The 15,878-nt window shown below is 43.9% G+C and overlaps 1 protein-coding gene across 2 annotated transcripts in view; it reads right to left on the minus strand.

The window, feature by feature from the left end:
• Nucleotides 1-14,963, minus strand: part of RIN2 (Ras and Rab interactor 2) — a 117,120-nt gene extending 102,157 nt beyond the window's left edge. The window contains exon 1 of one of the 2 annotated variants that reach the window (XM_019516130.1): nt 14,792-14,937. In XM_019516130.1, coding sequence (XP_019371675.1) covers nt 14,792-14,848 — 57 coding nt within the window. In that variant the 5' untranslated portion in view covers nt 14,849-14,937. Of the gene's footprint in view, nt 1-14,791 lie in introns of both variants that reach the window. The other variant, XM_019516131.1, reaches the window with a different exon arrangement.
• Between the last annotated feature and the right edge of the window lie 915 nt (nt 14,964-15,878).

A 15,878-nucleotide genomic window follows, 5' to 3' on the forward strand; every position in this document is an offset into this window, starting at 1 on the left:
ACACTGTGTTACGAATCGTGAGTCACCTGTGCATGAGTAGCTGTTATACGGACAACATACAGCAGCAAAGAATAGTCTTAATCTTTCATCTCAGTCTAACTTTTATAAATGCAATTTTATAGTCTTATGAGAGACAATATTACTATACTAGCAAATTGCCCATCAAGCATGACAGGGGAAGGAAGGGTGGGGAGGGTGAAGGGGCAGAGGCCTGCATTGTGCCCCCCCCCCCACCGCCTTGGGTCAGGGTCTGGTTTCCCCCCTTTCCCCCCTGCCACCTCGGGTCTGGGCCCACTCCCTCCCTTCCCCATCTGCTGCTTCAGGCCCGGGCTCATTCCCCTCATCCCCACATCATTTCAGGTCCAGTTCCTCCCCCCTGCTGCTTAATGTATGGGCCTGTGCACCCCCTGCCTCTCGGGGGCAGTGGGGAGGAAGGGGAGCTTGCACATGGTAGTTGGCCATGGTGTGCCAGCCAGAGGCTGCATGCTGCCACTGGTAAGCCCCCCTCTCCTTACCGCTCCCCTCCCTCCCTTTCATCAGGCCAGTGCCACTGGCCTTGCCCCCCACTCCAGCCCCTCAGTCACTGCTGTCATGGCAGTGCTCTGCCATGTGGTGGGGTGAGGCCAGCACTGTGCTGCCAGCACCCTGCACTGCTGCCGCCTCCAAGAAGCAGGGCCAGGGGATTGGGGGGCGCCAGGGCAACGCTGCTGGCCTCACCCCCCCCTGCACCGTCCCCTCCATCTTGGTGGCGCTCTGGTCCTCACCATCCCCCACTGCCTCCAAGGAGCAGGGCCAGAGGGGGCGAAGCCATCCCTGCTCTGGCCTGTCAGTCCCTGCTGTCATGGCAGCGTTCCACCATGTGTCTCTGTCTGCAGAGCACTCTGGCTGGCAAGACAACCAATCAGAGTGCAAATAAAAGCATTACAAACACACAAACAAAGGTTTTTATGATATTAGAGTATTAGAATTATGTATGGTCATACCTTTTTGACAAATATAATTAGGTACTTGCTAGAATTGTTTTTGTTTGTACATGACTCATATGCAATTGGGTTCTGTGTTAAATGCAGTCTTCAGTGCCTTATTAAAAATTACTCCCTTTCATGAAATTGTAGAACACAAGCAGCTTATTAGACCTCAACAGACCTTACTCCATAGCAACCACCTCAGACCTCACCGCTTAGATTGTTAATTGGACCACTCAGTATTTTACCAAGGGTGCAAAACACCTTGGGGGACTGCAGTAGGAAAGAGTTCTAGCCTGATTTTTCACTAAATGGCATGGTCAAAAAAAAGACCTGAGTTTAGATAAGTCTTACACTCCATAACTGCAGTACAGATTCCATGCTTTCCATTCCCAGTTGACTTCAAATGAAGCAAACGGTCTGTACTGTGACAGAATTATAATATTGCACTGGACTCCTACATCACCTGCTCACATAGAGTAGCTGTGATTTGCTGATTTTTCCTGCTGAGTAATTATAGCCAAGAGCTGACCTCTGTATCAAGTTTCGTTTTGGTGTTTTTCAATATTTATTTTCTCTCAGAGAGTTTGCAGAGTTGTTAGTGTACCTCTGTCATCTTGTGTGTGTATCCTTTTTATATCATCATATTCCATTGTTATTGTATTACTATTACTGTAATACAACTGCAGAAAAGCACTCTTTGTTAAATATTAAAATTTGGAAAGATGCAGTTTTTTTTAAATGATTTTTTGGCAAATATAAAGTTAATGTGACACCTGGATGGAGCAAGGATAGCTAAAATAAGAGTTCTGACTTGAAGAAGACAAGTCATTTTAAAACTGTCTTATTTCATATTCGTGGCCTAATAAGAGCTTGTCAGAAAAACGTTTCTTTCCACTATGGAATTGTTTTACTTTTTGGCTCAAAAAATCCCCTCCCAAAACTGGATTAGTTCAGCTGGAAACCGAGATGATTCAGTTTGAAAACCCTATAGTTCTAATTCAGGTGTCTCAAGCTTTCATTCTCTTCTTCAGGACAGGTTCCATGGTCAGACAATAAATGCCATCACTCAGCGTGGTCTCTTCTCTCTCGCTCAGGAAGGTCTATACATCATGGGAATCCCCAATGGAAAAATGCAACTAACTCCCAGGAAGCATCACAAAAACACATCTGAATGGAAGTGTTTCCATTAGGACCAAAATAATTCTTTTTAAACCCAAAATATCTAAATTTCTTACACAAAGCAAATACATTTCATGACAGTTTTGTTTGTCCAAAACAAACTGCTGCCCTTGTCACTATTCCTGTAAGAAACTGTTTAAAAAAGTTCTTGTATACATTTTTTGCAGTTTTTAGGTGGATACTATTATAAGAGATGCCTATGTATTGATAAATAGGCAGCTATTTGACAAAGCACCAGTAGATGTCACTCAAGAACACACAGCATAGTTTCCAGGGCCTTTAGGACCAGTAAAACTTCTTCCAGTGCCACAGATGGCAGCTGGTACGTGCACTTCTGTGCCTGGAACTTGTAACAGATACCTTTCTACCTGACAATACTGGCGAGGATTTTGAGTGTGTAAAAAAGGACAGATTCAGTCCTGAGAAATCAGGAGGTAGGGTAGTTGAGATGCTTGTTCTCAGAAGCAGGTCCAGGATTTTACAAAGATGGGTGGGCAGAAGCACTGACCAGCAGTGAAGGGGTGGCCACATCCCTGTTCTCCTCCCCATCCCCATGCTACAAGAACAGCAGTCAGGGGTATTTTAAGTCCCCAGAGCAAGTATGAATCCCTGCTGCTCTTCTCTTTCCTGCTCAAAGGCATGTCTCCCCTTCCCCCCACACCTGGCACAACTGCTGCTGACATGGGGGCAAGAGGAGTTCCAGCTGGACTGCGCAGAAACAGACTCAGCCCAGGACTAGGGTTACCATACGTCTGAATTTTCCCCCACACATCCTCTTTTTGAGTCCTCTCATCTCTGTCTGGGTAGTTTTTAAAAATATCAACAGATGTCCAGGATTTTGCTCTGCCTCTGCTCAGCATCAAAGTTTTTCTGGCACTTCCCAGCTTGCTCTAGCAAGGAGGTGCTTGGGGCTAGGGCAATGGGAGGCAGGGCACACGTGGTACTGGGGCTCCAGCAGGGCAGGGGAGGTGGGGGAGGCACCTACCTCTGAGTACAGAGGGGAACGGGGTAGGAATTCTTGCCTTCTTTGAGGACTTAAAGTCCCCGGCTGCTGTTCCTGCTACACGGTCAGAATGGGGGGGTGCAGCCACGCCACTACACCAGTGCTGGATACTAGGGCTGTGCAAAATTTTGGTAGGCATTTCATTTTGGAGGTGTTCTGGGCCGTTTCAGTGCCCAAAACACCAAATCTGGATTGAAACAGAAGGCTCTGAAACAGAAGCCTTCCAAAATGATTCGGAAGGCTCTGAAATGTTTCATAAATATTTTGGAGAATTTCGGAGCTTCTGAGCCAGGCTTGCAGGGAAACAAAAACTAAGAAGAGGGAGGGGAAAGAGTGGGGGGAAGGACTGCTCTGATATTGACATCTAGCTCTTGGTTCAATCCCCCAGCTCTCTGATCATTCCCCAGTTCATCCTGCGAGCCACAGGCCCCCGATCTGTATGCAGGGTTTCAACAGGCTGCTGCTGCACACAGGGTCCAGTGGCAGCCACTTGGCACAGCCCGCGCCAAGCGCTGGGAAGACTGTGGTGCTGCTGCTGGCCTCAGCCTGCAGGGGCAGCCTGCAGATCCGGGGGCCTGCACTCCCCAGGAAGAGCTGGGGAATTGTTTAGGTCCCTGAGCATTCCCCCAGTTCCCAATTCAATTCCCCAGCTCCCTGATCTTTCCTTCAGCTCCTCCCGGGGGGCACGACCCCCTGGATGATGTGGGAAGACAGCAGACTGCTGCTGCCAGCTGGGGATAGTGGCAGCTCTGGATTATTTTTCCAGCCAACAGCAGCAGCCTGCTGAAACACCACGTGCAGATCCAGAGGCCATGCCCCCCGGGAAGAGCTGGGAAAATTATCAGAGAGCTAGAGAAAGCCATCAGAGAGCTGGGGAATCGAACCGGAAACTCTGGCTGGCAAGTGGATCTGCCCCAGATCCGGGAAAGTGCGCAGCATCCTGCCAGGCTGAGCTGGGGTGGCGATCTCCACTGTCCCCTGCTGCCCTGCGCTGCACGGGTGGGGGCATTCCCCGCTTCCCCCTGCTGCACTGGGAGCGCTCTGCCATGAGCATTCAGAGACCCCTATCACCACTGCCAGAGCTAGTGAGTGCAGAGCTTTTTTACAAAAATTTTAAAGCTCTGCATTCATCGGCTGTGGAGCATGCAGACGACAGCAGGCTGCCGCTGCGAGCTGTAGTCAGCACCAACACCCAAGTCTGCCCGGAGCAGCTGTCAGCGGCAGCATACTGTCATCCCGCACGCAGATGTGAGGACTCCTGCAGGGCTGTGCCAGGCTTCTCCCGGGGGGCACAGCCCCAGATCTGTGTGCGGGCTGACAGCATGCTGCCACTGCTGGCAAGTGATACTAGTTTTGCTTTGAACAGTTTGAGGTGCAGTTCCACAAAAAGCCCTACACCTATCTCCTTGGCAGGGATGGTAGCCCCTTCTGAGGGCATGAAACCTGACATTTTCATCCAAATCAGGCAAGAAATGACAAAGTTATAGGTATTTTAGTGATTCTCCATTATAGGCTATGGCCAAAACAGCATTGAAACTCTGAAACAGATTCGGCTGAATCAAAATAGGACAGTGATCCGAAATACCGAAATGAATTGCTGTCCCTCAGAAATGCTGAACCCAAAATGAAACACAGCCCTTTTGCACAGCCCTACTGGATATGTCCCTGGTCATGCTTTAATATAAGATCCAATATAATTTAATTTTCCAAACACATCATCATTCACAAAAGGGCTGATTCAGATTTCATTGACCTCAAGGAAAAGATTCCCACTGCCTTCACCAGACTCTGGATGAGACCATAGTAACTAGGATTCTGAGAACTTTATTAACAGCTGAGGGGAAAATAATATCAGAAACCTCAGAAAAAAAATTATGTAGCAAGTTAACGGCAGTCATAAGCTTTACATCCATGGACGTGATCTGGAAAAAACTTCCAAAGAGTACTCAAGGCAAACTGAGACCATCCCTGCACAGAAAGATGACATTCTTGAAAGAGGTGACACTCACATATAACCAACTACTAGCTGGAAGTAAAAAGCCATCCTCTGGAATTCAAAGTTTAAATGCAGAAAGTTTTTAAAAATGCACTAAATACTAGTCAGTTTAATGTCAAAACCGCTTTCTCAGAAGTAATTCAAACAGGAAAAAAAACTCTTTTCAGAGTCAAAACCTATAATACCATCACTTAGCTCAGGGTTGGCCAACCTGCAGCATGCATACCACAAGTGGCACCATCAGTCTGTGTCCCTGGCATGCAGCAGATTGGGGTGAGGACAGTCAGCACAGCAGCAGATACGGCAAGAAGCAGAAAGTAGAGCAGTAGATAGGGCAGGGAGCACAGAGCAGAAAGCAGAGCAGCGAATTGGGCAGAAGAAGGGAATTGGAGTGCCAACAGGGAAAGGTGCAGGGCTACTTTGTGGTAGGTCTGCTGAAAAGGTTGGCCCAACTGATTTAGCCCATCATTTTAGCCCACAAAGCCACTCAGTGACACACCATCCCAATATATATAATTAGTCACACAGACCTCTTCCTTGGTATAATGTTTCCCAACCAAACCTATTTCAAAAACATTATAAAACATACCTCAGTACTAACTGCATGCATTCTGAAAATACAGGAACAAAACAGCAAAGTACAAACAATCTCAAAACCACATTTTATTTTACACTGCAACCCATCATGCTCACTATCAATTGATACATTCAGTCAGTGATGCCTGGATACAGCCAGTCCCAGATGCCTAGAAAAAAGTGGCACAGAGGATATGTTCATTCGTATACAGTGCCCACAAATAGAGTTAAGCAAATAATAGTGGTTAAGGTCTATGCTTTAGATCCTTAGGGACCTTCTATCAGTTGCATAAGTGACAGCAGTCTGTAGGTTGCTTTGATAGATGCTGGAGTCAAGAAACTCAGAACAGAGAGCCATATCCATATTTCTGAAGCCCTGCTTCACTGCTTATACACACACACACAGCCTGCACCAAACGGAGGTGAGCTTGGGCACATCAAAGAATGCAAACCTCTCTCTCACAGGCCTCTTTGAGAGATTCTGGATTTGTAGAGGTAAGTGTTAACACCCATTCAACTGGTGAAAAATCTTAGCGAACAAATGCCAGTAGGAAGACTGCTGCAGTACATCTTAGCTGTTTAATACAAATGATTCCTATTTTTGCATAGCAGCTGATTTACCTGCTTTCGTATTGTGATGTAGCTACAAGTTCACGGAGAATTTGTGAAACAGCCAACTTCACTATACTGCACTTCAATTGTAGTAGCCACTGCAGAACTTTTCCAAGAAAGGCCAAGATCTGCCCTTTAGAAGAGCTAAGAGCTTAAAACTAAGATCACTGTTTCTAACCTAGAAATGAGGGTCAATATCATATTTAAGCAGACAACAAATCCCTGTCCATGTTCTTTTCCCCTCCAGCATCTCATTTCTCAATTTTGCTGGAGTCTTACATCCTCTTTGGCATTTTAACTTTTTCCTTCCTGTTTTGATAAGCTGAGTGCAGCAATTCTCAAAGGGCACCCTGTGGAAAGGCTTGGCAAACAGTCAAAGATACAAGCATAATTGGGAGTTTCTATTTGTAAGCTTTTCCCAGTGTCTGTAGAGAAGTGAAGTATTTATAGCAGCATGCAGTTATATTCCACTGGTGAGCCAGGAATTTCTAATATCCCCTCCCTCAGACTACTATCACTCTGTTATGGGTCGATAGCTAGTTAATCAAGAGGCAACAAAATGCCTCAGCAAACATTTAATTTCAGGATTGAAAAATATAAACAGGGCAGTGGCCCAGATCCAGGATCAACATGGTTTGAAATGCATTAAGAATTCAGGAAAGGGACCACAGAGAAGAAGGATGACCCAAGGGTACGAGTGCTTACCTGAAACTTGGGAGATACCGCTCCAATTCCTTGCCCTGCAAGTCTTACTCTGTGGGCAAATCATTAAGCCGCTTGGTAAACTGGGGATAGTGCTGTTGTATTTACTTGAATACAAGACAAGTTTTTTCCCCCCAGCTGGCATGGAAAAAAAGCCCCTCATTTTATACCCTCATATAAGGCAATCTCCTTAAATACGCTATCATTAAATTGCTGCTGAAAGCAGCATGTGCTCAGCAATGGAAACCAACTATGAAGTTGATTGGATACAACCAACACTGAGCATGACTATAAAACACACTGCCCACAATAGGCAAACTTGTTAATAGGAACCTACCACAAGAATAGGTTAGGGAAGCCCATATGAATAAGACATACAGTAGGGCTTCTTAAGTGTAGTCCCCTTCACTACCACCTCTTTTTCAAGCCATGGTGAGCTATGACATTGCACGTAATTCACCCAGGGCATATCTACACAAGATGCTACATTGCCATAGCAACAAGCTATAGCAACATAGCTCATCGCTATGATGACACAGCATCAGTGGGCATGACCTGTGACACCGCTGCTACTGTGTAGTAGGGTCGGAAACAACCTGCGTGGCACCAGGATTGTGCAGTACTGCTGGTTACTGCAGTCATTGAGTACTTGCTTTAGCAGTACAACTGTGCAGTCGGGCCCACATGTAGACACAGGCCCAGAATCCCTCTGTTGCCCCATCTCCCAGCCTGGTATATATGATTAGTGTAGTCTATCCTCCATGAGGTGAAGCTGGATCGGGTTGCCTTGAGCCTCATCTACAATAAATTATTGGAGCATCCCAAGACTTATGACAAGAACAACTGGATCCAGTCGTAAGTGGGGGGTAATAAGCACATGGATCTTTTGTGGGGGGTAGCTGATGTACACACACGGATATGGAGCAGTGCTGAGCTGTGAGGTCACTTAGGCTTGAAATGCTGTTGATTCTTCTGGAGCCCAGCCCAATGAACTATGTGGTAAATCATGAGCCTTTGGCTTTGGATTAATATCATGCATTAAAAAAAAACCTTGTACTCAGTGGCAGATGCAAATTTACTGGGGCCCTGGGCACATACCCGGCTCTCCTCCCTGCTCCCTGTCCTCCCCTCCCCCACAACCATGGCCAGAGTGGAGCCAAGTGGAGTGAGGGTGGATGCAGGCTCAGGACCCTCTGCCTTACTACTTTTGCCCTGTGCCCTGTCTGCCCAGCAGCGGTGGGCACAACTTGCCACCTCCATTGCTACAGGGTGGGCAGGGGGTGCACAGCTGGCACAGGGCTCCCAAAGAGAAAGGCAGCAGAGCAGAGAGCCCCAAATCCAGAGCAAGCAGCCCACATCCGCTCTGCACACAAATCAAGGGGGCGACATGCTCCCCTTTGCCTTGTGCCCCCTGGACGAGCCGCCTATGGCTCTGTTCCACTCCCCTCCCTGTCTCCGGATCCCATGCACTGCCCTGGCTGGGCAGCGCCCCCAGCCCCACTCTCTCCCTCACCATAGGGGCCTCCATCTACTCTCCCCCACACCCTTTCCTCTCTATATACTTACCTGCAGGGAGTTGCTCTCCACACTACCCAGCTATATTCCTCGCCACATGAATGTGTGTGGCTGCTCAAGGAAACCCAGGTGTGCGGCTGTTTACCAGTGGAACCCAGGTGCCTAGAGGCCCCTGGGCCCCACGCCTGTATCTGCCCCTGTACTACAGATAAACAGATGTCAAACTGCTGCTCAAAAGCGTGTTTATGGAGTACCTGAGCTAAAACTTGCAGCAGTTTACAAAAAAAGGGTAACATGCATCATTTCTAGATAAACTAAGTGCATGGAAACTATATGCAAATTGCTACAGCCATGTTTAATTTCAAGGCTATTCTTTTCAAATTTGCTCCTCACTTCTTTGTTTTCAAGGAAAACAGGGTCTGATAGTAGAGTGGGAAGGGGCTACCAGGGGAAAAAGTTGCAAGGAAGCAGAGAGCAAAGGGCTACTTGACTTCCCCCGCCCTGGATTTATTTTCCCTGCTGTAGCAATAGGAGGAGGGCAAATTCAAGGCAAACCTCCAATAATTAGTTTCTAAACATGGAAAATAACAAATTTATAATTTTTCCATATATAGAATGTAACTATTGGGGGGTTATCTTATAATCAAGGTCATCTTCTATTCAAGAAAATACAGTACTACTTCCTTGCCTTAATGGGGATGGCAGAATGAACATGGTAAGAAATGTAAGGTAATAAAACTGTATGCAGTGGGCCCTATTTCCAGCACCATAGGAAAAATGCCAACAAGTAAAAGACTGCCATTCATTCTTATTTGTTTTTTTCTAGTCAAAGTTTAGAATGGCAAGATACTCCAGACCAAGTTGGGTGTATTTGAGAACTGGACAGTAGGACAGTAGATTGACTCATAATGTAAGAGCTTAAAAATTCAGCTCAACTGGGGTATAAAGCTGTTGAAACATATGGAACTAGACTTTTCCCTCCAGCTTTTCTGAAAATAACTTCTAAGTATTCCTGATAAGATTAGATACTTTCACTACCAACTCAAAGAAAGTTAATTAGCTGTGTTAGGCGTGTGATTGTTCACTTGAAAGGAAAAGACTGCTGAAGGTCATGAAGTAAAGATAATGTCTTTGTCTATACAAAGCTGAATAATAATCAGTGTGTGCCACAAAAACATAGAAGCTGAACCTCTTCCCAGATGACCCTGGTTTATTTTTAATTTCCTGAGGCTTGAGTAAGTTACCACAGAGGAAAAGGGCAATTCAAATCGTCCCTCATTTGTTTTCTAATGAATGGCCTAATAGGACTGTCTTAAAATAATAATCTAACAAAATATGCACTACATTAATTGAGCACTCCAGTGTACCAGTGTGCTCCTGCGATTGTACTATGAAGCCATTAGTGAAAATTAATGACATGCAGTGCTTTGCCAACAAATATTAGGAATTCCTCTGTGCTGAGTCTAGGCATCTCTACTTCCAAAAGGGGACTTGAATGGAAGCCTCCAGTTGAGGTTTTTGAACCAAAGCTATATAGACACACATTTTTATCTACATAAAATGAAAATGGTTGAGATTTTCAAGAGAGTTTGAAGTACCCATATTCCACTAACATTCAGAAACAGTTGGGCATTTAACCCCCTTAGAATATTTTTAGAATCTCAGTGGTAGTTAACTATGCTAGCCTGAACTTAGGCAGAAGGCAGGGTAGATTTGCACCTTACAGACTAAGTCAATCAGAAATACATACGCTTTTGTAAGCAACAGCTTACTTCAGAGGCTGAGAAGGCATGCTTCTAACCACTGTTCAAAATATCCGTTATTACGATGTTTCTACCATATGCTTTCCATGTTTCACAGCTGCTGCCCATCCTCCCCCAGGTATGAAAAAAAAATTCTCTCTCCAACTTGTTGAGCCCCAAATGTCAAAGCTAAGGATTTGTTCAAAGTAGAAACAAGTTGGATCTGCTCCCCATCAATGGTTCAGCAACACCAGAGCTAGTAACAGTGCAAATGCCAGTGTAAACAACATCAGGTTACCACCGGTCACATCTACACATGCAAATGCTGCAGGGTTTACTCCACCGTAAATTACTTTAGAGCAGGGGTGGGCAATTATTTTGGCTGGAGACCTGTTTAATGCGTTTTGGTGAGCTGTGGAGGGCCACAAGGGTAGCGCTGCACTTTGACAAGTGCCCTGCCCCCTGGTAGCCATCTTGGGACCAGAAGTCCCAGCCTCTTACCCCTGACCTTTACCACCAGAAGTTCCTGCCCTTGCCCCGGAAGTACTCGGAGAGGGGGAGGCCATCTTGAAACTGGAAAAAAAACAAATCATATACTAAAAAAAGAAAATCAAATATCTACTATAAATTACTTTAATTTTTTTTTTTTTAATATTTTTGTCCTGATTCATGTGCGTTTGAATAGTGTACCTATAGGCAATTGTATAATTGCTCAAAATACAGTCTTACTCTTGTATACTGGGGGGGGTAAGGGGGGGTACATGGGAGGTGTGGTTAGGGACTCTGTGTGAATACTTTAGTGAAAACTAAAAGACCACTTTACCTCAATTTTCTGTAAGAACAATGATGTTGACAATGGGGATGGCTGCAACAGAGGAAATTTAGGTTGGAGATTAGGAAGAACTTTTCAACCATGAGAGTGATCAAACATTGGAACAGGTTACCTAGAGAAACTGTGGCATCTCCCTCTTTGGAAGTTTTCAAGAACATGTTTGAGTGACACTTGGCTGGAATTGTTTAGTTAGGAAAGATCCTGCCTTGAGCACGGGGCTGGACTAGGTGCCCTTGTGACATCCCTTAGAGCCCTACGTTCCTATGATCCTGTGGCTGATGCGAGTCAGGGCATGAATGTGGAAATGGTACTGGAAGGCAGTGGAAGCAAACTTAAGGACCTAATGCATTCAAGTTGTGCAAACTATCCCATTTCTATCCCAGTATTCTGAAAGAACCAGACATGAAATTGTACGTCCAGTTTGCAATAAATTATAAAGAACTTTGCCAACCTAATCTGCAAGTTTCTGTAATAAGATCATTGATTTTCTAGACAAAGGAAATGTGATAGCTTTCAGCCAGCTAGACTTCAATAAAGCCTTTGATATAGTGCTCTATGAGGCAGTGATGCTGGAGAGGAAGGGGGTTAGCAGAAGGACTGTAAGGTGGGTAAAGAGCTGACTCAAGGGAAGACAGCAACTGGTCATGAGAGCCCATCATTTGAAAATGACCAAGAAGGAAGAAGAAAAGGCTGTGAGTACACCAGATGAACATAGATAAGGATGAACTGCTGATGTGCTGAAGCTATGAGAAATCCACATACAACCCTTGGATGCATCACCAGAGATATTTCCACTAGACTCAAAGTAATAGTTCTTTTATACAAGACACATCTAGATTACTGCCCATATCTCTGGAAACCCCGTCCAAGAAAAAATAATTGAAAGTGCAGTAGGTGCAAAGAAGGGCTGCTACAATGATTGAGAGAATGGACAGCTTATCATATGAGAGATGACTAGAAAAGCTTGACTGCTAATAAAGACAGCTGGACAATTTTATAAAAAGGACTTTATGACATGGCATCTGCACTGACAGGCTACTAGACTCAGTGATTCAGGAGGTCTCTTCCAGTCCTACAGTTTTATGGGAGCACTGATGCTTGTGTGCATGTGACCAGTTACAGGTGTGGTACCGGGACCAAGTAGGGGGCAGCACATCAAATGTCACTCCTCTTGAAAAAGCCTTACGGTATAGTTTTCCAACATGCAGATCCTGGTGGCAAGAGAGAGGCTTTTTGTGGGAAGAATGAAGGGTTAGAAGGATGCTGCAGCTGTGAAATGTATGGAATGCAACTTACTGGGAAGATGGATGGATGTTCAGAACAACAGAAGGAGAGAGGGGAGCGGAGAAGACTCAGCAGGATGACAGCTGTTAGTCATCCATGAAGTCTTGGCTATTTATTTGTGTAAATTACATTGTTAGGAGAAGAAAATCATTACCATGATTTCTGATACAAGCTGGGAAAACTGTGAAATATCAATCCCCTCAAGCATTAAGAAGATAAATCTATAGCAGTAGGTCAGCATACTGAGACAGAAATAAATTTAGCACTAACAAGCACCCATAATATTTCAGTCACTACTTACAGTTAATCTCTACTGAGAAAATGTGCAATTCCTACCTGACTGCTACTAACAGCATAAACTGCAGTGTAGAGTAGACAAAGATATTTCTTTCATGTTTAAATCTACTCCCTGACCAATCTGTATGACAGCTTACACTGCTGGTAGCACCAGTACTGAAAAATGTAGACAAGCCAATAAATAAGACTCACTTGATAAACAAGGTACTTGACACAGTTCATCTGGGTTCACCCAATCCTAGCCTGCTGGAGTTCAACTTACTAATAGCTATACTCTATGTTTACCCAATGGTAGTGAACCTTTACTAGGGCAAATAATGTATTTCCATGCAACAGTACAGAAAAGGTGCATCTTCACTGCAATGTTAACTCAAGTGTTTCCCCAAGCCCTCCCTCACCCCAAATATACAAATAAAACTCACTCATCCAAATTTGGTGCCACTTTCAAACCAACCAAGCCAGCCCATCTGACATTATGGGCTAAAAGCAAGTAAGGCTTTCATTTGGGTGGGTAAACCTATCCCCCTTGACGTGAAGATGCAGGCTCATCAATTAAACGCTAGTTGCCCTCCAAAGCCTTCCCACACTCTCCCCCACCTATCCAGAAGCCCAAAAACTCCTCCTGTGATCAACTAAAGGAGAACTGCAAGCTTGATTTCTGCAGCACAAAGTATCAAAGAAGTCCTAGCAACACAATGCACTCCCCCCAGAAGTTCTAGCAACACACGAGTGAATTCAGCACCCATGGGGAAGCAGCAGTCATGGCTATGTTGCTTCCACACCATGCTAGGGAGCGCCACAGTGAAGCAAGGCATGCCTGCTCCCTTCATTCTAAACCAGAAACAGATATAATGTAGCTGGTCTTCAGAGAGCAGAAAGACTGCACCCCAAAGAGCACCCCCAAGACAAAAAGTGTCTTAACACAACACTGTGGCTGGAAGGAGCCTAACACTACATCAGTTTCAAGGTTCAGCTGTACCCAAAAAGGAGAAAAGCTAGGTCAGAAAACTCAGTAACTTAATCCCTAACACATTCCCCAGAGGGCAATGGAGATGACACTTCGACATCTAAAAGCAAAAATCAGACAGTATTAACAGGTCTGCTCCGAGTTATTTGCATTACCTTTTCTTATAAACACAATAACTCAATACTTTTAACTTGGAGTTGGAATTTTCAAAACTGCCTACTGGTTAACTTCTCATGCCTAAACATTTATGTATAGATTATAATTATACATTTATATATTTATTTCTCATGCCAAAACATTCATATATACATGCCTAAACATGTGTGTATGTGTGTGTGTGCACGCACATGCACACGTGTGTAGAAGGCATAGTTTTAAATACCTATATGAAGTGGAAAAACAACATTTTTGCGATTAGGTAACTGAGAAACAATTGAAAAGATTTTCTACAAGTCCATAAAATAAATTAAACTAAACATGGCACGTTTAAACTCAAAAAGAGATTTTTTTTTTCCAGAAAACTATAAACAAAGGAAACTCTTGATTTGAAAAGGAAGTCATAAAGCTGTTTTGTAACTTTAACTGCAATAATCCGACTATACAAATTATAATAATGTGGTGACTGTGTATAATGTGTTCATATCGTCACAACCAGCTGCAGAGAAAACCACATAACATATCTACTTTTACACTGAATGCACCATTCCATACGGCATGTATATACATACATAAACACACACACACACACACACCCCCCCCAGAAAGAAAGAAAATGACAGGACTTCAGGAAGACCTCTGATAAAACTTGTAAATTGGTAAGCACTTAACTGTGTCTCATTTTACATCACAAGCTATTCAGCATAATCTGCAGCATCAGTTTCACATAAAGCCACGTGCTTGATGTTTGTTTTGGTCTGTTAACTTACAAAAACCCTGAACTGCTGAAGTACTGAAGACAGTACACTTGAAGGTTATCCTAAGGCAAGTTCTCTCAGAGCAGCTTTTTAGTTAGAGCATGAAGAGTCCCTCCACAGCTAGTAGGCAGGCTATTAGCTGATTTACTTTTCAAATCTAATGCATCTTTCTAGTTATAGAAATAAATCAAATCTTCCTTTTACCTTAAAGAAACTTCCTCTTTTGTCCGGACAACAGGTTTCCGTTGTCAAAGACGACATCTTCCTTAGGAAGACTCCACTGAATGTCTTGAACTCCTAAAAGTAGAGACATTGTTAATGGTTAGTCCAGTCTGTAGGAAATTCCTTTCTAAGCCACAGGAACAGTCACAACAACAGTTCTGCCAAGATCTTTTTTCCATCAACAACACAGTGCCATTTATTTCCCACCAAAGCCCTTACATATCCTTTTAGTCTATTATTTCCTATAAAGTGCACTGCTTCAAAAGACAGTACTACTAGGAGTTCTATTCCTCCCCTTTATGACTGATCCTGTAATGGACTGGATTTTAATGCGCTCATTAAAAAAGAATGCTAAAACATAATGATTGCTTTGTTTGTTTTCTTGACCTCAGCCTAAAGTACAAATAGAACAAATGTTAGATGTCACCACAATCCGCTCACAAAGATTACAGATTTAATACGGGTGATTAGGAAGAGGACAAAAATCACCGGCAAGGGAGAGAGAACAAGTTACCATAAATCTAAAAGGGGAAAAAAATTCTATTTGTAGTTAACAAAATAAACATGAACTCTTTTGACTCTGGTGTTGAAGAAAAATACAGGGATCCAATTATAAAGAAATTCCATGTTCCACTGCAGAAAAATAGAATAAAATGTGAGTCGTTATCTGGAAAAATGAGATGTCTGCACAAACAGACCTATACCATAAGATGAATCAATAAATACTATACCAGATGGGTGAATCTGTAAGTATAGTTAAGTTGACAGGTCATTGTAACTCAGGTATGTACACAAACTGAACTAGGTGAGGGCTGAACTTCAGAGCTCCTCCTTAGCCATATTTCATGGTAAATTAGGATTTTTAATGGTGTTTTACTTGAATTTAATTAGTCCACTCATTTTGCCCTCCAAGTGATTACCTTGCAGTAGCTAAAATGTAATTGGGAGTTTCACCCACTTGTTGCACACTGCACATATTGGTTGCACAATCTATGCCATCCTACAAAAAAACTGGAAGTTTTCATTGGGATAAAAATGTAAGTGAAAAAAATATAGTGCCCTGAATAGC

This window comes from Gavialis gangeticus, unplaced genomic scaffold, assembly GCF_001723915.1.
Source record: "Gavialis gangeticus isolate Ggan-Ray unplaced genomic scaffold, GavGan_comp1, whole genome shotgun sequence".
Taxonomy (NCBI): Eukaryota; Metazoa; Chordata; order Crocodylia; family Gavialidae; genus Gavialis; species Gavialis gangeticus.